The following is a 26258-nucleotide window of genomic DNA, read 5'->3' on the forward strand; positions in this document are numbered from 1 at the left end:
GATCACAGTATAATAAGCATAGGCTCCAGCCATCTATGGGGTTTGGAAAGTGCTGTCCTGGCTATAGCGCTCGCAAGCCTTCTTTGTGTGGATGAAGCAGATGGTCCCTACCCACAGACACTTGATGACTAGGGACAGAGCAGCCTCGGATCTTTGTTGAGACATTGCTTGTATATTAGCAGTGAGCACTCTTTAAGTATCACCCAAAGAAACATTCCCACCAAGAGCCTCCTCCTTGAGGATGTTTGGACCTTTGGAAAGTTCTAGTTATTTTCCCAATAGCTATCGCCATTTCCTCTTCCTCTGCCACTTCCGGCAAACAAATCTGGAGTCTCTGCCCCCTCACTTGAAATCAATAATTAAGCCTGTCTCATTTTCATTACATCTATCACTGTCTGATATGTTCTTGCTTGTGTCTTGAGAGATAGCACTGACATTGTTTATGCATTTTCATCTGTTTACTGTCCATCTGTACTTCCTACACGCACTCTCCCATCGAATGTAAGTTTCTTAACAGCAGGGATATCATGTCTGTCTTATTCACTGTTGCATCTCAGAACCTAGCACACCTTCCCCACATGGGAGCAGAAGAGATTCTATCTGGAGACATCAGACATGCAGCAATCATCTCGATTTGTTAGCACCTGTAGGAATGCCTCCCCAAGTAAACAAAGGGCAAAGGGCCATGAACCCTTTATATACCCATCCTTGGAACTTATATCAGGGAATGATGGGCCAGCTTTCCCATGGGAAGGATATATTTGTTGTACCTATCCCTTTCTCTTTCCTGTCTTCCAAACCATCAACCTGGTTTTTAAGCATTACACTTCCTTCATATAGCCTTTCCCTACCAGGCCATCACTCCCTTTGCAAAAGTAATTAGGAACACCTTGCCTTTCATACATCTGGAATGCATCGAAAAGCACTGATTGTCACTGTATAAGGTTACCTGAAAACTTGCCATATCTACAGTTGCTATGTTTTTCAGGCTGTCCAGACTATTTAGTGGAATACAGTATTCCTTATCTACTCTCTTTATACAAGCAAGTTGGCATCCTTGCCCAGCTACACGATGCTTTTAGAATTGTACCTCCATTTAGGATCTATTCCTCCCCTGGAGGGAGGATGTTAGCTAAGCTCTGTAAAATTCTTGTGTGTAAAGAATGACCTTGAAACGTCCTGCAGAAAGTGGCCTCTTCAGTTCTAGGTGCTTCATCTCAGCTATGACTGCTTACACAGGAAGACTTCATGCCATGAACCTGGTACTTTCCAAGCATTGTCGCATAGGGAAAAGACAATGCTTTCGCTGCTACTGTAACCCGCTCTTAAAGTAAAGGAATGGAAGCTGGGACTGGGAGTGATGTGGCATATTGAGGGCAAAACACAATTTCTCAGGAACTGGAACACCTGCCTTATGTGAACATCTGCCTCATGTGGAACATCAGCCACCATGTGACAGATGGTTCCACAAGTGTTCAGAAAAACTTCAACTGTTTTACAAAATTCAATTAATTCTTGAGTTTCCTCTCTTGGGTAAAACAAAACCGCAACTGTCGTTAAGGCTTAAGAAACAGTTGCTTATGTGACATGAAATAGAATCAAGAAAAGATCTGCAAAGATGAACTCGAAATGGACATTCAGACACTGGTTTTTGGAAGCAATTACAGTCTTGCTTCTCTCTCTCTCTGGCCAGACCCCAGATGTCAGTTCCTCTCAGCGCCTCCTTGTTTCTCACATACCCTCCCACAGAGCCAGGCCTTGCACACAGTTAAAGATCACATTCTCAGGGTGGCACAGACAATCTTTCAAACAGTCAATGAAAAAGATATGTTAATGGGGGAAATGAGTCATCTTGGGAGGTAGGATGATGGGTACACCTTAATAACGGTCTGTAACAGGAAGATCCTTTACCTACATCACTGCCTTAACGCACCCCTCCATACTCACCCAAGGGTGCTCTGATGGCCCACTGACTGCACACTCCTCAGATGTAATTAACAAAGCCACCCACACCTACTAAGCACGTTTCCAATGTCAGGGGTCTCCAGCTCTCCACCACCACCCACTTTTCTTTTCCACCTTCCACTCTTATTTATGGAGATAACTAACTAGTTGGCTACTTACTAATCCTTCTGTTAATGAAGGTTTTAGGCTCATTCTAAGACCTTATACTGAAATGTATAAGAATTAAAAAAACTTAAAACCAGCTAACAAAACTTTCCTGAAGCATAAAAATACCCAAGATCTAAAACTTATCTTAAGGAGGTGGATTCCACACCATGAATCCCCCTTTTCTCATTACCCCCAGCTTCCTATTGTGAAAGATCGGCAACCTTATGAATAAATGACAAATTCTGTGACAATTAGGTTTCTTCTTGGGAGCTCCTTAAGGACGCAGGAGTAACCGTGGGGTGTGTGTGGGAAAGGGTGGGGGGGGGGGGTTGGAGAAGGTCCGGAGAAAGGAAAAGGTCGCAGGTTCCTATAGCCCCCGACTCTTCCTTTGGTTACTTGACCCCGGGTTGCTGCGCCCGGGGGGCTGCGGGTTAGCGTGGAGGGTATGACTCCGAGGCCTCGCGCACGCCGGCCCCCACCCCCGCACCCCGCGCCCGCCCGCGCAGCGTGACTGGCCGCTGCTGCAGACTGGGCTCCGGGAGGCGCAGAGCGCGGCGCGCTGAGCAGGAGAGGCAGGCGGGCTGCTGTCTGGCGTCCGCGGCGCTGTCCTCCCTCCTCCACCGTTTCCGCCCCTCCCCTGGCGGTCGCGCTGCCTGGGAGCCGGGGAAGCCGCTGCTCGGAGCCCGCAGCCGGGGTGCTCGGGCCAGCACCGAGGCGGCGGCGGGGCGGGAGATTGGAGACCATAGCCCCGGGGGGAGAGGTGGAGGGGGGGCTCTGGCCTGGGCGGTCGGAGCTGAGCGTGTGTTTGCGCGCAAGAGTGGGGGCTGCACTGTGCACGGAGCGGACCCGGCCAGCCCCAGCCCAAGTCGCCGCAACCCGGGAGCCTCCCAGCCTGCGCCCAAGGCACGCGCGGCACAGCCATGAACACCAACGATGCCAAGGAGTATTTGGCCCGAAGGGAAATCCCTCAGCTTTTCGAGGTAGGGGGCTAGGGCTGGCAGAGGGGCGGGAGAATGGGGAGGATCGGGGTGAGGAGGGCATCTTGGGGTTCATGGGGAGGAAGCCGCGCCCCGTCCCACCTTGCCGACGTGGGGCACGGAAGTGAAGGGGCTAGCAGAAGCTCGCTCGCCCGCTCGCCGGGGGGTAGTCGCCCTTCCTGGGGGGTTGCCGGGGTCCTTATTCCGATGGCTGGGCTCAGGAGCCCGCATCTCCTAGGTCAAGTTTCAGTCTTCCAGCGGGTGCTGGAAGCAGGCTGCACCCCTCGGACGCGGACATCCAGGGTGGGCTACAAGCAGCGGCCGCCCGCGCTTTCTGGAGGCGAGGGCCAGGCCAGGTGGGTACGCTGGCGCCCAGGAGCCAGCAAGGACTCGAAACCGGGTATCAAGAGCCCTAACCCCTCCGCGCGCCGAGGGTCGGGGTCCCAGCCGTGTAGACGGAAGCAGCCCTCGTCGGGGACAGTTTGGAGGAGAGGGATGAAGATGCAAAAACAAATCCAAACCCACCTAGTGCAGCGCTACCTCCCGGGTGGCAGGCAACCGGCGCTGCTCTGCGCTTTCGGTGAATGAACTCCTGAGCACGTTTTTCCGTAGCCTTGGAAGGGAGGGTTCACTTCGCCGCCTCGGCGGCCCAGCTTTCGCCAGCCCTCTCCAACCCACCTAGAGGAAGCAAGGTCCGAGAGGCAGCGGCGAGGCGGGCGTGACTCCTGTTGCTCTGTCTTCAGACCGCATCACAGCATCATCTGCACCAGGGACCCGGGGGGTGCGGGACACATTGTGAATGTGGAAGAGGATTGAGGAACCAAAGGAACCGTGGTTAGCTCCAAACCACAGCCTCCGTCGCGAATCGTTTTGCTTCCTTTCATTCTCTCCATATTTGAATTGTAAGACATTTGCTTAGGTTTAAAAAAAAAAAAAGAAGGAAAGAAATGGAAGCCGGCCAAGTTCCACAGAGGGAACCCTGACAGGGACATCCATCCATTCACTGCAAACCTGGCCCCCTATTTCGGAAAGATGAGACTGTAGACTGATACAGTAAATTAAAGGTCATGAGTTTTTCTTTCCCCTGTATGGGGGGAGAGGGGATTGTTCTACTGAAAGGAATTTTAAAATACCATTTGGGAAAAGAATTTTGCCCCTGTTTTTCTGAAATAGCTTTAAAATGGGCTGTAATTACAGATCTTCATTTTGTTGTTGTTGTTCACCTCTGTAAGCCACCGTTTTTAGGTCCATTTGAAGCCAAGATTTCCAGGTAAATCACCCACTTAGTCCAAGCCTGGTATGTGAAGCCACAAATCTATCAAGTGTGTTACTCGTGCTTGAAAATTATCAGGCAGTGTTGTGTAAGGACAGTGTAGGATTCTGGTTAAGTTTTCCTTTTTCCGTTTTTTATTTTTTATTTTCAAAAAGTAAATATGGAGATGAAGAACTGAATGTTTTTGTCACAAATATTACTACTGAGATCAATTTCATTCCTACATTTCTAAAAGAATAACTAGAAACATCTGCAGGAGAGTCACCTGAGTGTAAAGTGCTGCTTCATAGTTCATCTTTTTTCTATAATTGTTTTTCCTCCTTGGTGGAAAGTAACCACAGAGCATTTTGATAGTTTGTTCATGAAAATCACTGTGTATGCAAAACAGGAATTTATTTCTGTTCAGGTGCTGTGCTTTTCTTTCATTGGCTTTTCTGCATTTGAATGAGATTTTAAAAACAGAGCACACCCAAAAAAGGAAGTCAACTGGCTTAGGTGAAATGCAGTAACACGGTGTACTTAAATGCAATCCTGGACAATGGAAGATGGAAGGAGACTGCTGGTGACCTCCAAAGGCCTTCCAGTAAGAAGAATCTGTGTGTGCACAGCAAACAGAGAAGTAAAAACCTGGCACTTCTCCATGTGATGAGTGTAGATGACAAAACCAAATACTTTAAGTTTCCAAACTAGATTTTTTCTCCCTCAAAACCACAGTATACAACGTTTAACAATTAGGAATCTATCAAACCCAACACATCAGCCCAGACGTGGATGTTAAACACCATTATAGACCAAGTGACTAATTATTGAATTTAGATATTGTCAAACAACTCGGTATAGCTAATTGACTTTTTCAGGTTTCTTCCTGACTTGAGAAGAAATCACGTAGGCTAAATGGAATATGTCTAGTAGGTTCAAGTTTGAAATGTGTTTCCATTTTTAGATTAAATGTTTCTTTTTAAACCACTTCCCCCCACCCCCACCCCCGATTTTTGTCATGATTTTTTAACTCTAGCTAACTTTATGGTGTATATATCGAACGTATACTGCTATACCTTAGAGCAGAGATTTGGCAATTAATTTGAATACTGTGAAAAGTCAAATTAGGTCATTCAAGTCCTCAAACAATTAACTCAAAGAGACTGAGTAGTAATGTTTGCTAGTTATCTTTGATCTTTCTGATGGCCTGCTACTAGAAAAAAAGACTTAAATTATCCAGGAAGGAGTGGAACCCATCCCCCCCCTTCTAAAATCAGTATGCTTTGGGGAGTTAATTTTGTTTAGAGAGGCTGGAAATGTTTATTTTCCAGTAAAACAAGAAAGAGAGAAAGAAAAGAAACTTCATTGAGCAATTAATAATAAGTATTAAAAAAACAAAAGACATAATCTTGATTGTGTAATCTTGATTTGGATTATGTATGGGGCAAAGATAATCTGGCATTTTCTTTCTATCCCATCCCATATCATATTTTTGCAAAGTGTAGAGAAAGAGTAATATATATGATTTTGAATCCGAAACACTGAGTTGGAATCCCGGGCCTATGAGTTTCTATCTGAGTAACCTTGATCAATTAACATCTCTGAGTCGTGATTTCTTAATCTATAAAATGTAGATAATAACGCTGCATAAGACTGAGAATGCGTTGTGTTAGCTAATGTATAAGACAAAGAGGAATCACTGCCTCAGAGTTAGCTACATTAACATAGGAGAATGTGAGAAGTTAAAAGCTCTGTGAGTGTGTGTGTGTGTGTGTGTAGCACACATTTTGACACAAAAAACGGCGTGGATGCCCAAGTTAGTTTTTCCCACTCCCTCTACAGTTAAACTGGTCTGATTCAACACTCTAATGCACACTATTTAGGATTTCAGAGAACAATTGTACATGGTAAGAATCGCCTACCATTTTGAGCAAACTGCACAAGAATAATGTGAAAATAAACACTGTACTTAGGAAAGATGTCAACCTTTCAAAGGGTGTGTGTTTTGTGCATTAGTAATGTCTATTGGTGATAATAATCCTCAATGCTTTTTCCATGAAATACTCTAAAATATTTTGTACAGCAGTCCAGTTCCTAGGAGTCAGCATTTCCAAATTTGTAGCATTTTTAGAAACTAGTCTATGTGATGCATCAGATACCAGGAACAGAAAAAAAAAACAAAACAAAAAAACAGGGTCATGCTTTTGCCCCCCCCTTCTATAACCTCAGTGGGAATTATGGTGACTTATATATCAAATAGCATTTTTTGAGTCTCAGACTTCATGTTTTGAGTGAAATTTTTTTCCTAATTAGAAACTGTTCAGTATTCACCTATCATGTGTCAGGGAAAGTGTCAAGGGCTAGAGACTGAAAAATAAATAAGACCCACACTGTGTTGTTGAGAGGTTTATAGTTTGGATGAGGAGACTGACTGATAAACTGATGATTGCAGTATTAATGACAGGCTTTTTTCTGAGTACCATAGGAACACAGAAGAAAGGGTCCACAAGCCAACCTGAGGGGTCAGGGGAGACTGTAATAATGATAACAATATTAGCTAAAATTGCCAACAACATTTATTGAGCACTTACTGTGTGCCACGTATTTAATATGCATTTTACAAATACTAAATTTTTCAGTCCTTAAGAAAGCCCTCTGAGGTAGGTATTATTACCCCTATTTTACACTAGAAGAAACTGAGGCTTGGAGACTTTAAGGATGGGTAGAAATGTGATCAATAATAACTGGGGTATTTTACACACTGTGCTTTATCTCACTTTGATAGAGCTCTTCCATTTTAAACTATATCGTTGCCTGAATTGTTTAAAAAGCAGAGACTGATGAGCTGAAAACTAATTGGTCAAGAATTTAAGGGGTGATCTTAATTAATCAGATCATAATTTCAACTCTAATTATTTATTAAAAGACAAATGCAAAGAATAAAACCCAGAATTTAGAGATGGGACATACATTATTTTTAAAAAGGGGGTTTTAAAACATATTTTATGTGGGCATATTTTGTTGTGTTTCAGAGCCTTTTGAATGGACTGATGTGTTCTAAGCCTGAAGATCCAGTAGAGTACTTGGAAAGTTGTTTACAGAAAGTAAAGGAACTAGGTGGCTGTGACAAGGTGAAGTGGGATACATTTGTCAGCCAGGAAAAGAAGACCTTGCCTCCACTCAATGGAGGACAGTCACGGAGATCCTTTCTGAGAAATGGTAATGTATATGCAGAATAATAGTTTATAGTTATAGCAGTTCTCTTTAAACCAGACCGTATAGGCTGTAGGCAGTAGTTTAATTTATTAGGTGTCCAAATGCCTGAAAGGGTATTTGGCCCTGGACCATGATTAATCTCCCTCTGCCACTAATTTTAAGCACCTCTATGATAAGACAAACATAATTACATACCATTGTCCAGCACTTCATTATAAAGGCTTAGTGAAGTTTTTGTTACTGACTTCATTATTTTGCAAAATGAATTACATTAGCAAGCTATGAATTGTTCTTGAAATTTCAAATAAGACTTCAAAATAAATGAGAAGATGACAGACAAAATTAATAGTCATTACTCGCTGGGAAGAGATTTGACTTATTAACATGGTTTCAAATTCAGAGTTCCTATTGATGCATCTGCATAAACACATGTAGAGTTTCTACTAGTTAATTCAACAAGGATTTATTAAGCAGCTACTGAATGTGATACATTAATTAGGTGTTTGGGTGTTATGAAAGAAGTAAAAGCCATAAACTCGTTTAATAGTTTTAGGAATAGTGTGAAACAAAGAACTGGAACTTGCTAGAGGAGATTCGTGGTATTCTGATAGTTTTCTAAACTATGTGCTTATTGAAATAGTGGTTCAGGGTCAGCCAACAAGCCTTTTGGGCTCTGAAGGAAATTGAGAAGTGTAATAGTATGTGCACAATGGAATCAGTTCCAATCAGGGGACACTAAATTAATTCTTTCCCAGGAGCCAAGATCATTATATTTTCCAAATTTAAATCATTCTCAAAAATTGTGCCATGAAAAGTTTCAGCTATACAGGCAGAATTTGAAGTGGAGATCATTCTATTTGCAATAAATACAAGGGGAAATATGTTTCAGTTTGTTTTACCCTAGTTAGTCATGACCCACTTAGATTTTGTTTGAATACAGTGTGGGGGAAAGTCAAATGTGTTAATTTTTAAGAAACACAGCAGGGAGGGAAAGCAGAAACCACATTTGCTCAGAAACATCTCCAGAGAGGAGAAGAATCCTTTCCTGTCTGTACTGAAGTTATCACTAGGTGATGTAGGCTCAGGTGCTCAAGAGAGCACCTTTTGCCGGTTATTGCTGCAGCACACCGTTAGGTAAATTATTGCTTCAGTGATATTGATATTTGATATTTCAGTGATTCAATGATATTTTCGTGTGTTTGAAGAGTTCAGACACCTTCCTGAAATGGCTACCTTACGTCCCAGGGTGTTGTCATACTCTTAGAATCTGGCTCAAGGTTAAATACATGCCCTATGCCGTTGTTAAATCAAGTGAAACAAATATGGGTGGGTAACTGCTTTCTAAACCTTAAAGCACTAACAAAGCTCAGGTATTATTGGATTTAGTCTAAGATATTTTTACGTTTTTAAATTTAAATCTAAGAGGATATGACATTCACTTAGTCGAAAACTGCTCTCAGAGTGGGTATAGAAAGTGACAGTTTTGCAACAAAATGAAATGTCTCTATTTTATAGTCACTTGGCTTGATTATACATAGAAGCCAAGCAGGCCAGTGTGTAATAGAGACTGGTGGGGACTGTGGTCACACTAGAGAGCAGAACTAGAGAGAACAGTTGTTGTCTAAAGGCAGTTAAGTACAAATTTTGGAAAAATGTCCAACTGAACAAAACACATCTATGGGACTCTATTCGGCCCACAGATAGCCAGTTTGTAACTCCTGATCTGGCAGGAGAAACTAAAACAGGAATAGAAAAGATAGGTTTAACTTGCATTAGAATTAAAATTGCTTGTTAACTTTAGTGTCCATACCTATTAATACTTCACAAGAATTTCCACTCAGAGATCTTTTAATTAATCATCAATTAGAACTTTTTCATGTACCATGGTGACAAGAATGTTGTATCACAGTCATTTATCTAGAATGTATGCTGAAAGGCAGAAAATGATTTGTCTTGTAATAATAAAATTTTATTTTATGAAAATGCTTTATGCATTGGTGCTTTATAAGTTTTAGCTATAATTTATGGACTAGGTTTTAAATTCAACAAAATTTCTGACTTCACAGTAATTTAAAGCATTACAATTATTTCTATGAATATAAATTGATTCATGCATTTTTGCTGAAATATTGACATAGCCACGCTAATATGTAATTATTATCATGAAACATTATTATGTGAAACAAAATATTTTAATCATTTAAGCAGATTACTTTCCTAAGTAAAAATATGATAAAAGCAAGGATAAATTATTGACTGACAGTTCTTTAGAGCATTTTACTATAAATGAGAGATGAGTATTTAGTTTTTTCTGCCATATGTATACAACTGAACAAAAAATGACTTTGTGTTTTTTTTTAATAAAAGTTCTAGTCCCATAGTTCCAAATGTCCATAGAGCTTCTCTCCTGGAATATCTCATTGTCATATGCTACTCAACACATACCAAACCAAACAGATTAACATACCATATCTGCTTCAAAACCAGTACTCCCTTCTCATTTTCCTATTTCTATGAAGTCAGTTAATGAGTCAGCTGAGCAAAATAACCATCTATTGAGTACTATTTATTGAGTGCCAGACACTCTCAGGCTTGAGCATGTAGCCACCAAGAAAGAACAAACACGGCACCTGCCTCATGGAGCTTACAGTCTAATGATGATGTCAGGCATTAAAAATATAAGTAGAAGCACAATGGGTGCCATAGGAAATACCATATGTTACAGAACTAACCATATTAACAGGAGGATGGATCCAACTTAGGCTACGGGACTTAATATTCTAATGGATGAAGACAAATAATTGAATAAGAGACCTCTTGGATGAGGAAGTGGAAGGTGTTTTACAGAGCATTATTACAGAGATGTTTTTGAAATTAAGTAGGTGGCTTTAGATTAAAAAGTAAGTAAAGTCCTCTTATAAATGGTGACATTTAAGGTGGGGTGTGCATGGTAAGAAGCAGTCAGCCATGGGACCAACAGAAGAGCATTTTAGGCAATGGATAATGGATTGCGGGGATAAGCATGGAAACAGGCAGACCTGCGAGAGTCTATTATGATAGTCCAGGTAAGGGATGGTGACTTGGGGAAGAGTTGTGGTCATGGAGATGGGTAAAGGCATAGGAATTTGGGGATATGTTTTGGAGCTAAAAATCTATAGGAGTAGTTGTGAAGAGTGAGGGAAGAAAGCAATCAAGGATAATGCCTAGTTTCTCTTTGTGTTAGATGAAGCAATTAAATTCCAAGGCAGAACAGGATACTGTTGTCAGTGCCTTCCCTGACATAGCCCTTCCCAGAATTTCCTAAAGAATATTCACTGTCACGTGCAGACTATTCCATTCCTTTTGTGGAACTAAAGTGAGTCCAGTAGGTCAGTAGTCAATGACCTCATTTATTGTATCAAAAGAGAATGGAAATTTCTACCTGATAGTAAAAACATCTCGGGAGGAGATGTGGGCATTATGCCACACTAAAATACAGTGGTCCCCTTATCTGAATTTCTCATGGAATGCCAGGTGGCATCTTGTTTCCTTTGTGCAGATGCCTTTTGGGTAGTTAGGGCTTCTCTGTGCCTCTTAGAATACTGACACATGGGATGAGAAAGGAAAGAACCATGCATTATATATTGACAACTGGTTGAGACCATCTGCTTGATTTGGGCTTGCCAGCTCTGTCCTCTTGTTCTTTTGACTACTTCATTTGTATTACTGACTCTGAGTCTTAGTGTTTTGTTTCCACCAACTGAAATATTCCTTCCACATTTTATCACCTGTACTTGTCTTTCAAAGTTCAAGTCTGGCCTCTTTCTTGCAAGGCCTTTCCTACCACTCCAACCCAAACGGATCTACCCATTCATTGAATTCCTGCGGTGTTTACCATAAGAAATATTCATTTTAGCACTTACCCTCCTGGTGTGCTTACTGCTGTGAAATATAAGCATGTAAGCTCCAGTTTGTAAGCCCTGTGGGGACAGGATTACATCTTATTCTTCTACGGAATCATGCTCAACACACAAACATGTCTAGCAATAAATGGCAAATACTTGTAGCTATTGTAGATGTAAACTTAAATCTTCATAGTTACATTTTTAAATCAAGGAGGTTGAAGGTAATAAATATTGGAAAAGTAAAATTCAGTGATGTTGAAAGATATTCCAAATGTAGAAATTGCTTGCTATCCTTTTACCTATAATAACAGTACCCTAAGTTTTGGTGCATTATGCCACCAAGCCATTCCATTGGATTACAGTAGAGTGCCTGAATCATAGTGAAGGTGTATCTGTATTTATTGAATAAATAAAATACGTTTTGCATAAGCATGGGCTCCATGGCAGCTGCATATAGTTGTGAAAGTTTGGGAGTTGTGTACTTCACAACTGTAGGGAGCACCATTTACGAGACCAGGATGTATACAAATGACCAAGCAAGACTAGGCTGTACTTAAGAAAGTTCCTCTAGAGCAGGGGTTGGCAAATTATGACCCATGGACCAGGTTCGGCTCCCTGCCTGTTTTTATAAATAAAGCTTTATTGGAACACAAACACATCCATTTGTTTATATATTGTTTATGACTGCTTTCCTGCTACCATGACCAAGTTGACTATGAGACTGTATGTTCCTCAAAGCCCAAAATATTGACTATCTGACCCTTTAAGAAAAAGTGTGCTGGTCACTTATGAGATGAGGTCTTTTTACAATTGAAAAAAATCAAACTCATTTAGTTTTTAAATGTCTTCTACTAATTGGTTAAATGCAAAAAATGTTTTGTTATGCTATTTTTTTTTCGTTTCAAAGTTATCTTACTCTTTTGCAGTAATGCCTGAAAATGCAAACTTTCCATATCGGCGGTACGATCGGCTCCCTCCCATCCATCAATTCTCCATAGAAAGTGATACAGACCTCTCCGAGACGGCAGAGTTAATTGAGGAATATGAGGTTTTTGATCCGAGTAGACCTCGGCCAAAAATCATTCTTGTCATAGGTACGAAGACAGAAAGCAAAATTCTCGTTACTATTGCTAACTTGTTTATATATTTACATTTCAAAAAATTATGTCAATTATGTATTGTATTTGTAAATACTTAGTTGGGTTAAAAAATGACAAGCAATAGAAACAAAAGCTCAAAAGACAGTAGATGGAAATATTTTTAGCATAATTTTCAATAAAACAAACTGTTATAATTGTATAATCTAATGCCTATTGCACTTTTATGGAATCCATTATAATGTCATAGAAGTTCTCTGTAATGAATTGAAAGTAAGTACTAATCTCTTCAAGATTTATTGTCCCGTGGTTTTGTGTTAAATTTTTAACACAGATAACTGAATTCATTCCAAGTTTTCTAAACATGATGTGTTTTTTTCCCTTTAACTCAACAAATTGAATTTTTATTCACTATTAACTTCAGAGAGAAAAATAAATAATAATAACATATTGATAAAGACTCAAAAAAAGGAATATTCCTTATGGCAAACTGGTAACTACAATAAAATATAAGTTTTGATGTTATTAGACAAGCAAATCTAATAGTGTTTTACAGAGCAAATAACATCTGAGTATTAATCAAGATAATGATAGTAGTTGATTTTTTATATTGCCATATATTGACTATGGAAATAATCAGTCTGATGCCACTTCACGGAGAATAGCTATTGAAAAATAGCTATTTAAGTATTTTTTCCAGAATGCATTTTTTACCACTCTTGCAAATTCTAACTTCCTCAGAATCTATAAAAATCATGAAGAGAACTGTGAACATGAGACATAGGTAAGTCATTGTCTCACTTTCCAGTTTGACTCAGCTTTCACAGAGATGACCAAAAGCAAACATCTAATGTGAAATGTTCAAAGCTATTCTGGCCAGTAACTGTTAACAGAGGGCGAAATGCATACAGCCTTCATGCAAAGAAGTACTGCTTGCAGAAGATATAATGATGATGGCAACCAGGAAAAAAGCATGCAAACAAACACCCCAAGCTATAACAAGAATTTAAGTTCACCAGACTAGAAAAAGTGACACTTGTATACCTCTAAGTGTAATGAAAATGAAATTGCAAATATATTTAACCTGAATTATTTAAAATAATGTAAGAGAATATAGAAATCGACTTTACAAAAGTCAGAATATTCTTGTAGTGTATGGTAGTCACTCTGACATCATAAACCTCTATCCTTGAAAATGAGATTTTTTTTTTTGCATGTGCTTGAAAATGTAAGGTCCTTACCTAGAACACAAAGAAATACTTTATTAAAAGAGCTACAGGTGAAGAAAAATTGGAAATTATTTCACCATTCTATAATGAAATATTCTTTCAATTTTGTTTTTATTGTTGCTCTTAGTAAAATATCATTGATTATTAACAGGATGAACAAGTAGAGGCTTGATTGACCGTAAAAAAGTGTAATATCAAATTTCTCTTGTATAAAACAGCACATATATGAATTTTTGTGCATTGTGAATTTTATATGAAATTATTAAAACATTTCAATAAACTAAGATCTTTGGAGAAGATATAAATGCACGAGTCTCCTCCATTACACATACAGTTTCTTTTTACTCAGCAAAATCAAGTTGCTTCCCAAGATTATGATTTTGGTTTTAGACTTACGTGCTGTATTATAACATTTTATGTATTACAAGAATGATGCAGAACCAATGACTGTAAACATTTCTAGAAGATTGAGATAACAGATGAAAGGAAAAGACTAACCTTAGGTTAGCTGAGAAAATGGGGGCAATTTTGTGATTTTTCAGGAATTATAAAATAATTGTACCTGAACCTTACAAATTTTTATTAGTTTCCCATGATATTACATCCAAATAAACCAAATTTCCCTTGTGGTGATACAGAATTTTTTTTTTTTAAGCTGGACATCTTGGCATAGATATGAATCTGTCTTATGTTAGTATAATCATAAAATCTAAGAATTAGATGGATCCTAATATTTGTAAGTATTAGAGATAAATAAATAGAACACAATTAAACTCACTCTGGTTTGAGAGAGAGAAGAAAGTAAAATTAATTTGTGAAGAAGTTTCAGTAATCAAACTCATCCAATAAATTAATGCTATTCTCTTGTCAGTTTTGCCAGTCATATTTTTTGTTGTCTGCTACTGTATCCATTAGTTGACAAAAAACAATTTTTTTCTGTTAAGGTGCTATAACTTTCTTAGTGTGTTTTTATATATTTTTTTAATTCAGTGGAATTTATAATCTTAGTTTGTTGGTTTGTGAGATCAAGTGTGGTAATACAGTTAATGAAAGATAACTTTCATTCTTCAGGGATCAAATCAGTTTGAATTTGTTGATGGAGTTGGTCATATAATTTTTGTTTTTTCCCTTCAGCCAATCCATGATTTGCCCATAGGTTAGCAGGCCAAAGGCAGCTACTTAGAACCAAACTAACTTTTGATTTGCAAAGTCATTAATTTAATCTGGTACTGTGTTTCCCCCAAAATAAGACATAGCTGGACCGTCAGCTCTAATGCGTCTTTTTGAGCAAAAATTAATATGAGACCTGGTCTTATTTTAATATAAGACCAGGTAATATAATATAATATAATATAATATAATATAATATAATATAATATAATATAATATATACCAGGTACAATATAACATGGTATAAGACCAGGCCTTATATTAATTTTTGCTCCAAAAGACGCATTAGAGCTGATGGTCCGGCTACATCTTATTTTCAGGGAAACACGGTAATAGTTCATAATGTTAAATCTAATAAGATAGGATTTAGAGTTTTTTAGAAAGAGAATGATCAAAAATATAAACAAGTTCCTATCCTAAGCTTAATGAAACAATAATAAGGGTAAAGCCAGATAGTAGGTACATTATTTGGGGTTGGTGTTCAGAAATGGTTCTCATTATATTAGCTGATCTTAGACTTCTGCACGCTACATTTTTTAATGAGGAAATAAGCCCTGGCCAACTAAGTTACCCAGTTGGAACTTTTTTTTCCAAAAACAAAACAAAACACCTGTCTTTCTTTTTTACTTATATTACTTGCAACACAAATAAAAGATGTTTATTACATAATTATGTATAAAATTACTTCTACCCCCAAAAACTTGATATATTGTATTAGTAGGGAGGACATCAACTCACTTTTCTATGGAATTTTTATTTTCAATATTGCTTAATTATAACTATATTTCAGTGAGTGTTACCAAAGCATTTCATTATTTATTAGACATTGACTTTTTAAAATATTTTGTCTGCTTATTAAATAATTTATACTTAGGTATTTGAAAACATTTCATTTTGATAATTGACAGCAAATAACAAATCAGACTGGGCTGACTACTATGTGCTTTATTTTGAAATTTGTTCAGACTTTAGATTCCAATTTGTCTAGGTTGTTTAGAAATATAAATTAACTAAAACAATAACATTTAGAAATAAAATTTGAGACATAGATTTACAAGTATGCTTTTAAAAAATAAATGTCAATTACCATTGATTAGTATAGAGTTATGTTGCAAAATGTTGATTCTTTCACACTCATATATCACAAAATCAAACTCAGCATGAGTTCTGTGAAATTGTTCTACCATAAGGAACTATTCCATTTACTCTGCATATTTTTTGCATAAAACTTCTTTCAAACTCATAGGAGATAAGGCCAGCACAAGCGTGAACAGAAAAAGTTAAAAAAAAAAAAGATTTAAATAAGCCACATCAATATTAGTGTGCCTTTGGCTTAAAAATATTTGTCACATTTCACTATATTTCACATTAACTCTTTGTTGATATGAAGCACATGTCTGTTATTTCAATCATTGTCTTTTGTATCCCATAGATTTTTCTTTGATTACAGAGGAAAAACTATTAGAGCTTACATAGAAAAATAGTAATTGTTTCTTTCAACAGCATTGTTCAAAATTTTTTAAATTAGTTATTTACTAAAATAGGGAGAGGGAAAAAATGTCTCTTTCATCTAATGCAGTTGATCATGACAAATCTACCCTTTCCTTGGTTAGGCTAGTGGAACAGTTACCTGCCCTGGTACTATTGGTCTGGAATCTGTTTCTCAAGATGAGCTTAGTAGTTGCATGAAAGAGAATTTCTTATTGTACCAGAAGGTCACAGTTTTCTCTGTTTTAAATGATAGGTGGTCCAGGAAGTGGAAAGGGTACTCAAAGTTTGAAAATCGCAGAACGTTATGGATTTCAATACATTTCAGTGGGAGAATTACTGAGAAAGAAGATCCACAGTACCAGCAGCAATAGGAAATGGAGTCTTATTGCCAAAATAATTACAACTGGAGAATTGGCCCCACAGGTACTGCTGTATAATTTGCATTTATTTTGCCGTTTTTATACCAGTTGTGAGTATACTAAGTTTAACTGTGGTTTTGCATCTTTTTTTCTTTATGAAAGGAAACAACAATTACAGAGATAAAACAGAAATTGATGCAAATACCTGATGAAGAGGGCATTGTTATTGATGGATTTCCAAGAGATGTTGCCCAGGCCCTATCTTTTGAGGACCAAGTAAGAATGTCTTCTTATATTTTAAATGACTTAATTTTCACTTAAAATCTTGAGTTGAAAAAAAAATGATTTTTTGGGGGGGAGACTTGCTGTTATTTGGAATGAATTCTGGTCTGAAAACAGGCAAGTACATCAGTGTGGGTTGGCAGAAGTTCATTTCTTTGGTGCTTAAAAACTGAAGAGTCTCTGCCAAAAAGAAAAGATAAAAACTAATAATAGAAATAATTGTTTTTATTAAAAATGCTAATCTCTGTAATCTTTATTTCAAAATACTTTCCCTAAGATTGTATTTTTAATCTTTAGTTACGAAAAGCAAGCCTTATTCAGTACTGCCCAGGATATAAAACATCACCTGTACTTACTCGTATATTGTTCCCAATGAAGGAAGCCCTCTTCATTGGGCTTAATTCTAATTGCTCTGGCTTTTTAGAGAGAAAAACTAGAAAAATCAATATTGTTGTTGTTATTGCTGCCACGTGATATTGCTGTTTAAAATGAGTGCTGTGGCAGCCATTCCCATGTGATTCTTGGCTCTTGGTGGAAGCATGATAGCCAGGCAGGCAGGCATTGCATCCAACCGTGGTCTACCTTATGTATGGAATGAATGTATTTGGCGGGCACAAGCGGAAAAAGCTATTTGATTCTCTCTCTATTGCTTTTCAAACATGCTATGTCATGTCTTTCTCTTTCCTCCCCTGGATAATAACTCAGGGAGACCCCATATCTTTTCTGGTCACTTTAAAAACATTAACAGCTACTCTCATTTTTCAGGTATTAAAAAGCCCAGTCCACAATTACTGTATCTCAATAAAAGTGGGAAAACATTTTAATTAAAAAAAAAATAGCCTTGTTCAATCTAAATCAAAACTGTACTTTCTCAGTCAATTTCACATATCTCTGCTATCCTCAGACTGCACCTGGTTCAGGATCAGATACTTAAAGCAATGTCTCAGAATACTGCAGCTCTTCCTCATGTGGCTTGCAGTGAGCGGGTAGGGGAAAGGGGCAGGAAATACACAATTCTCCAGGATCTCGCTCTGGATACCAGATCAATCTCCTCCTTCTCTTATACAGCCTGGACTCAGGTGATGGGTCAAGGGTCAAAGTACTGATTTGGGGATACCTGTTCGCAAGTTCTATAGGGTGGTCTGGGATCTATCTCTCTCTTTAGAAGGTGCTGTCACTTGCATGTACTAGTCTCAACCGCACTCTGAGTCTGGAGAAGTCCGTTTTAACATCTTCTTAGGTTGGTCTTATAGCAGCCTGGAGGTTCTTGGCCACTGTGGGCAGTATAGTGGTACCCGAGAGCGATGCTGCCCCAGCTGACCTGCAGGAATTCAGAGGGCACCGAGGCAAAGTTGAAGTGTTTACGTAAAGCAAAGTGTTAGGGGCAGGCCTGATTACTCCACACCCTGTGGATGGTTACGCTCCTATGGTATCTTTTATTCTGGTACCATTTCTGACAGCAAATATGTGGGGATTTCTCACACCAGATCGCCAATCCTTTAACACCAACTAGGTGTCCAATAATGGAATTCAACTCTGAGACTATCCGAAGTTAGCAGAGACCCCACAGGTTAAGGGCTCAGTTCCCACCTTCTAATCTCACATTTGGTCTTTCTAGCCACGAGCCCCATTCTGGTGCTACCTAGGGGCCCCACCCTCAGTCACCTTATTATCTTAGACTCCAGTATAGTTAGAAGGGGTTCATTATGAACAACAAAAGACATACCTATCAGGAAATTCCAAGGGTTTTAGAAGCTCTGCGCTAAGAATCAGGCACAAAGACTAAATGTATATTTTTGTTACACCACAGCTCTTCAAGGTTTTTTTCATATGTGGGCACATACACACACGCAGAAATTTTCCCCAAGACTTCCTCACAGGTCCAGGGTATGTGAAAAGAGCAATTTCCGATGTCAGCCATACACTCATACTGGTGGTGGTAAGACCAGTGTAACAAAAAGAACTAAAACAAAAAGACCTAACACTTAAGTGGCGTATAAGACAAAGAAGTATGTTTTTCTGTTAGGTGATAGCATCAGAGTGAACAGCCCAGATCAGCTGTGCAGCTTTTCTCCTTGAAGTCATTTAGGGATCAGGGTTCCTTCCACGTTGTTTTTCTGCCGTCTCCTAGGACACTGTCACCATCTGTATGGTCAAAGCAGGGTTGCCATCACATATGGGTTCCAGCTGGCACACAAAGGAAGAAAATGTGAAAGGCTGAAGTCTCAGCTCTGGAAGTAACATCCATCACTTCTGCGCATGTGCTGTTGTTGAGAATTTAGTCATGTTGTAACTGTGGGAAATACAATCGAGCTGGGCAGTCAGGTGCCTGGCTACAGTTCTGTTACTATGGAAGGATGGGAGAAGTAGCTAGCAGCTTCTACCACAGTTTGCCCCTCCAGACATCCAAATGTCTGCATGCTTCCTTCTTCCCACACATGGAATGTACTTGTTTACTCCCCAAGGAAAACAACTCCGGGTCCCACCGTCTAGTTCAAAAGTCAAGGATCTTTCCTTGATGTGCAGTTCTCTCTGTTAGGTCCAGGTTTCACTCTTCATACTCAGTCACCTGTAAACTAAACATCAAATTGTCTTCCCTCCCTGTCACCAATAAACAGTAGGAGAGCAAGACCAGGAGAAGTTAAATAAAGGCTCCTATTCAGAAAAAGGAAGTTTGGCAATATACATATATGCTAGTCCCAGAATGGTCCTTGGCCTGGTGTGCAGGCCTTCCCTGGGCTAGTCCACTGGCAACTCCTTTGTCTCACGGAGTAACTCTTTATCCATTTTCATCGGAAGGCCCCGGCCCTCTGAGAAGTCCTTCCTGCTATCCTTGTCCTTGCATGGCCACATCAGAGTGCTGTGTTGGGGACTCTGTCCTCCCTGCGAGCTATTTTAAGTTTGAAAAAAACCATAAGCTTTTAGTTGCTTTGGCAAAACCATTTCCTCAAAAATTTGGTAGACTTCTCTTTCTGTCTCCAGTTACTTCCATATGCCTGTAACCACACCCGCAATTCTCTTTCTGGATATAGCATTAAACTACTTTATTATTTTGTTTTCTCATTTTGCTGGCAGTTACCTTGAGGCCATATAAAACAACAGGCTAGGGTAGGAAGACTATAGTCTGGGTTTTGCCTCAGGGCTGGACCCTCTTTATTTTATTTTATTTTTTTTTTTGTAAGTGGAAGTTAATGGGAGTCCTTTGAGCAATAATAGCCTAGTCTTCTGCTGTTTGGAGGCATAGAAGAAGTTGGCGTTTTCAAACTTTCTTTTTTCTTTATCTGTTTGCAAATTGGCCAGTACTTTCTTGGGTGTATCTCTTTCTCGGAATATGTTGCTAAGGCGACAGAAAGCTGTCAACACATACCAACATTCTAGCTCTTTCTAGCTATTTCTTCTCATATAGGAACACGACCTGCCTTCCAAATTATCACAAGTAATAGTTGTACCAATTAGTTTGCAATAGCATAACAAGGGTCATCAACTAGCCCAAAATATCTGTGCCCTTGCTGCCTGAGCAAAGCAATGGCACATACTTTAGTTTTGATATAGTCGTGCCCCCCTTATATTATGTAGAGTAAGTACAAGATGCTCTAATAAAAAGACAAAATGATATGATGGCATAACACAGAAACTTATATTTCTGTACATAACAGCCACACTGTGAGTGAGAGCAGGGTAGCTTCAGTCCTCACAGGCATTCAGAGATGCTGCACGGTCTTTCCAAGTCATTGTTCCTCCAACCCCTAGTGCAGTGGTTTTCAATTTTTTTTTGGTCTTGGGACCAAATAGTTTAAAAACTATTAAAGACATCAAAAAGCTTTCATTTACATGGACTTTACCTATTGATATTTACCATATGAGAAATTAAAACTGAGAAATTTAAAACTATTTATTAAGTCATCTTAAAATAGCAATAAATTCATACAGGTTGATATAAATAGCACATCTTTATAATAAGCAACCATATTTTCCAAAACAAAAAACAGAAAATAGTGATAAGAGAGGCATTGCTTTACATTTTTGCAAATCTCTTTAGTTTCTACCATAGCAGAAGAGAGCTGGATTCTTATGTCTGGTTTTGCATTCCAGCTGCTGTGACACCACACTTCAAGTAACCACTGAAAAACTCTCTTGTACATTTGTGAGAGAATGAGAGTGAAAAGAGCACATAGTGTCTTAGGGTTAATATAAACACAGTTTTGATCTGTAGCCTCCTGAAAGAGTCTCAGCAATCCCCAGGGGTTTCATGAGCACACTTTGAGAACCACTGTCCTGGGACATGGTTGACATCTGTATGATGAAAGCTAGCTCACTGCTAGTGGCCATGTTCCCGTAGGTTGGAAGGGGAAAAAGAGTGCAGAAGGTACATGCTCCATTTCTTAAATCCCAGACTCCCAGGAAGCACACATCACTTCTCACAGTTCATTGATGAGAACTTAGATCGCATGGCTCAACTTCACAACAAGGGATGTTGGGAAATGTAGTCCTGTGGTCAGGCATGGGCCTGGCTACAAAGCTGTTACTATGGAAGCAGGGAAAACAGATTTTGAGAGATAACTAGCAGTTTCTACCACAAGTGACATGCTGTGCATAGCTCCATCTTGACCTTTCACTCTTGCTTCTCAATCCAAGAGCTGAGCTCTCCCATCTCTCAGGGCTGCTATTTCAAGGGGAAGAGAGGTGAGATAGACTCTCCTTGTCATCATAGTACAGCTCCTATTCTCCTTGCATTTTATAGTAGTTCCTTCCTATCTGAAAACTTTTTTCTCGTCTTTCACCTGATTGTTGAAAAAACGTAACAGATTAGTGAGGAGAAAGCAATCAAGATAGGCAAGGGTGGGAAGTCGAAGATCTCTTCACCACCCACTGAGCATATTGCAGAGCCAAAATTTCGCTCCAGAGCCCAGAGTCCACCGTCAAAGCTTAATAAGCCAGGTTTTTATTAAAGTGGTGGAATTTCATATTCCATGGGAGAGAAAAGCTAGATTTATTTACTGAGGATTTATTAACCAAACAGTAAAGCTGAAACCAAGAACTCTATAATGCTATTACTGAAAATGGGGGAGGAAAGTCTACACCAAATCTATATTTTAAAAAAGTACAATATGTTCAACTATTTGACCCCAGCTGATTTTCCAGTGTTATGTATCTATTTGTGCATTGTACGTGACTGCTTCGTACTTCTCACAGCGACCTGCTCCTTCTGTTTCCTCAGTGCTGTTTGTATGATCCCATAACTTGCTTTTTCCAGTTTGCATTCTGATTTTGAGCTTTATCTGTGTTGATACATATAGATCTACCTCATTCTTATAACCGTTTCATAATGTTACATTCAATAAATATAGCACATCTTATTAGTGGACTTTCAGGTTGCTTAAAATTTCTGCTATTACCAATAACACGATAACTGACATCCTTATACTCATTTCCCTTTGCATATGTCAAAATATCTCTCAGGAATATTTCTAGAAATGGACTTTCTAAGCTACAGGGAAGACGTGTGTGTGTGTGTGTGTGTGTGTGTGTGTGTGTAGTTTAAAATCTATATATTGGATTTTGTTAATATGATATTTAAAAGTGTTCTCAAATAAATTTATGATTACATTATTCCTATTTCCCCACATCTCACAATGCTAAATTTCAAACCATTTTATTTTAGGCGACCTGATGGACTAGAGGTGTTTTTATATTGCTATTTTAATTCGTATTCCCCTAATCACTTGTGAACTGAAACATTTAAAAAATATGTTTAATGGCTATTTGTATCTCTTCTTTTGAGAAAACAAAGGGTGGGGGACTATGCTTTGGACATCAGGATATAATTTAGAGCTCTTTGATTAAAACCACGATATTGGTGCAGAAATATATAAATAGACAAAAGAAGTGAGTAGAGAAACCATGGGTCGATCAGTTTCTCTGCTGACTTCATTTGTCTGTTTATATATTTCTGCACCAATATTGTGGTTTTAATTGAAGAGTTCTAAATTATATCCCGATGTCCAAAGCACAGTCCCCCACCTTTTGTTTTTCTTTTCTAAATTGGCTATGCCTATGCATTTACTGTTCTTTATGAAGTTTAGAGTCAGTTTTTCAGACCCATAAAAAAAAAAAGTTGAGATTTTTATTTGAATTTCAATATAAATTATATTACACATAGATTAATTTTCAGAGAACTGACATCTTCCCACCCATAAACATTGCCATATCACCCCATTTATTCAGGTTTTGTTTTATGTTCTTCAGTAAATAAAGGTTTATAGTTTTCCATGGAAAAGTTTTGTACCTATTTTGTTAGCTTTGTCCCTAGGTAGTTTGTAGTTTTGCTACTATTATGAATGAGCTACTTTTTTTTTTCTAACAAATTCTTCTTAGTGGTCAGTTGATCTTTGAAGAACTATTGTTTATGAGTGTGTCTGTCTGTCTCTCCCCCAGACAGGCTTCTATTCCATTCTCCTTAGGGCAAAGCTGCCTCATTCTCATTGTAAACTTCCTTTCATTCTCCTTTCTCAGCACTAACCACTTGCATGATCCCTGCACCTACCCTGACAACTTAGCGCATTCCTTTACTATATTGGATTTTAAATGTTTGTTGATTTGAGGTGGAAAATAAATATTAGTGTCATGGATATCCAGAAGAGGGGGGAATCAAGGGATTGCTTAAAAAGTGATCATGAGTTCAATTTCTCAGATCCTCACATAAGTCAGTGGAATTGGTTACAATGTCAAGGGAGGACAGTGGGATTTGATGCTTATTTACTATGTGCTTTTGACCCTCTTGAAGCTCAGTCTTTTCCTTTGAAGAATGAAGATAATCATACCTCACAGGATTGTTGTTAAAATTCAGTAAGATTAGTACTTGTAGTTCTTGGCATAGCTCTTGGCTCATAGTAACCAGTCAACAAAAGGAAGTGGTTATTACTGTTAGACAAGTTGAGGATAAACACTCCATAGATTTACACAGTAAAAGGGCCCTCACCTACTCGTCCCTTCTTTTTGCCAGAGGCTTTGAAGGCAAAAGGGACTTAAGATTCCTTCTAGGGGCTGTTTTCAACTTGATTGATGGAGCCCTTTAGAGGCTACCTGGAGGGTTTAAGACAGCCCAGAACAGCTGTGTTTTATTTTATGTTTGGAGTTTTTCAGGTAAAACTGTTGGAAGAAATTTTTCTACTGCTAGAAATGGCTGGAAACCACTCTAGTCAGTGACCTGTCAGCTGGAGTTCTCGGACATTCACACTGTGAGACAGAAACCACTTGGAACCCCACCAGATAGTGGTGGTGCTCTCAGTACTCATCTTGGTTTTACATAGTTAAACAACCAAAATTCCTTCTGTTCTGTGTACCCTCTTTGGATTCCACCCAGCCTCTCCCTGCCCCACCAAGAGCGGTCCCACAGAGCTGCCTCGTTTCCATTTCCTGGCGAGGCTGGTGAATCCACTTGCACGTGATTTTCATGTGGCCGTGGTTTGGTGCCTCCTCTGTCTTGTTTGAGACCTGTGCAGGACTTCTTTGATGGTCAAGTTGGTTGGTTTTCCTCTAAGTACAGTCAAAACAAGACATTTTATGTTTCTGTGACCCAAATGTCCCAAAGAGCCAGACTTTTACTTTCTGTTGTATTTATAGATGCCAGTTGGTGTTCTACTGACCTGATTTTTCCAGTGTTCCTATACTCTTGATTCTGTTTTTGGTGCAAGCAAAGTATATTGTTTCTAGAAATTTATATTTGAATACACATGTCCTATAATTGATTTTCATTGTGTCATCACTTCACCCCACAACACGAGCTGTTGCTATTCCAAGTTTCCAGGTAAGGAAACTAAAGCAGACAAGTTAAATAAGTTGCCTAAAGCCAGGAGCAAGTGAAGACAGAGTTAAGATTCCAAGGGAAGGGATACAGATATTCTAGATCACTAGCTGTCTCTAATCTTGAGGTCATAGTCTAGCAGCCTTTAGGCTGAATATGGGCTTTAGACAACATTTTTTTTAAATGTGTGCCAAATTCTAAAATTGAGAGCTTTCGTATTAAAAAGCAGATTTCTGGCTTGCCTTGAAAATTTTGGAGATTTGGTAATTCCCAGTCTGTATTCCTAAATCTGAGTAATGTTGCTGTCATTGGACAGTGGAGGTGGTCTTTAGTTCATGGCAGCCCTCCAACTCCCACCTCAGTCGGATCTCACCTTTGCATCACTGGCCTAGCCCTTCCAAGGCATTGGAGACCATACCCTACAGTGCCATTTGTCCTCCGCTTGTGTCAGCTGTGTCTGGTTGTAATTGTTGTTTGTCACAACAAAACAAAAACACACAAAGATATGTAGACCCTACATAGGTGACATATGGCTGCCTGAACTAGTGGGGGGTCACACAATCAGCCTATATATTAAATATTTATGCAGCTTAATTTCTCCTACTTACTTGTCAAATTTTTTTTAAAAAGTTAATTTAAACAGGAGATCTAATATTTCTTCCTGCTCTCCAGTTCACCATCTTGCGTCATCCTCCTGCGGCGCACATATCCTTCTTAAGGGATCATGGACGGGAATTAAATATGTCTGACTCATAACACTTAGAGAGCGTATAGGGGACTAACTGAAGTAATGGCTTCTTTAACACAAATCCAAACTCTTGTTTAAATCAGTAGTTCACCATTGTTTGTTTTCTGAGGTATGTTATTCATAGTTTTGAGGTATGATGTTCTTAGTTAAAGTACTGATGCTTAGTAATAGCAGGGACTAAGCATTTTTACTTGGGTTATAGTGAAGTGGTGGGGGGGGTGGTAATGAAGGTAATTTAAAGCCCCCCACCCCAACCCCAAGCCACAGTAGCTTTCACTAGTGCTTGGGGAGTATTTATTTTAAATAAAATAATGGAAGCAAGATTATCCCCATAATAATCCACTCTTACTCATTTGCATTCCTTCAGGCTTCTTGAGTAAGAAATAAAGGACTCCAGGGGTTTTGCTTCTGAATGGGTTGTGGCCCATGAGCACACACAGCCCTGGTGAATTCCATTGTGAGATAAAAGTGGGTGAGGCCTGCTGGAGCAGGTATATATGAGCCTTTTAAATTTTTTTCTTTTTCTAGTGGTGATTTCCTGTAGGACCTGTAATTTAGCCTCAACTGTGCCATTTAAAAGGAGCCTAAAAATGCAGTTAAGTTCTGAGTTTGAGCGACATAGGATGTATGAAAAATT

General features: G+C 38.9%; 1 protein-coding gene across 4 annotated transcripts in view; it reads left to right on the forward strand.

Annotated features, from left to right (window-relative positions):
- Positions 1-2446: 2446 nt before the first annotated feature.
- The window catches only part of AK5 (adenylate kinase 5), a 204352-nt gene continuing 180540 nt past the window's right edge, over positions 2447-26258 (forward strand). Inside the window, exons 1-5 of one of the 4 annotated variants that reach the window (XM_019743342.3) lie at positions 2447-3092; positions 7374-7560; positions 12368-12535; positions 16682-16851; positions 16950-17063. In XM_019743342.3, the coding sequence (XP_019598901.3) occupies positions 3033-3092; positions 7374-7560; positions 12368-12535; positions 16682-16851; positions 16950-17063 (699 nt within the window). In that variant the 5' untranslated portion in view covers positions 2447-3032. The remainder of the gene's footprint in view (positions 3093-7373; positions 7561-12367; positions 12536-16681; positions 16852-16949; positions 17064-26258) is intronic. The other 3 variants (XM_019743343.3, XM_088791211.1, XM_088791212.1) reach the window with 3 other exon arrangements.

This window comes from Rhinolophus sinicus, chromosome 14, assembly GCF_057876585.1.
Source record: "Rhinolophus sinicus isolate RSI-liver-muscle chromosome 14, RSI-T2T, whole genome shotgun sequence".
NCBI classification, from domain to species: domain Eukaryota; kingdom Metazoa; phylum Chordata; class Mammalia; order Chiroptera; family Rhinolophidae; genus Rhinolophus; species Rhinolophus sinicus.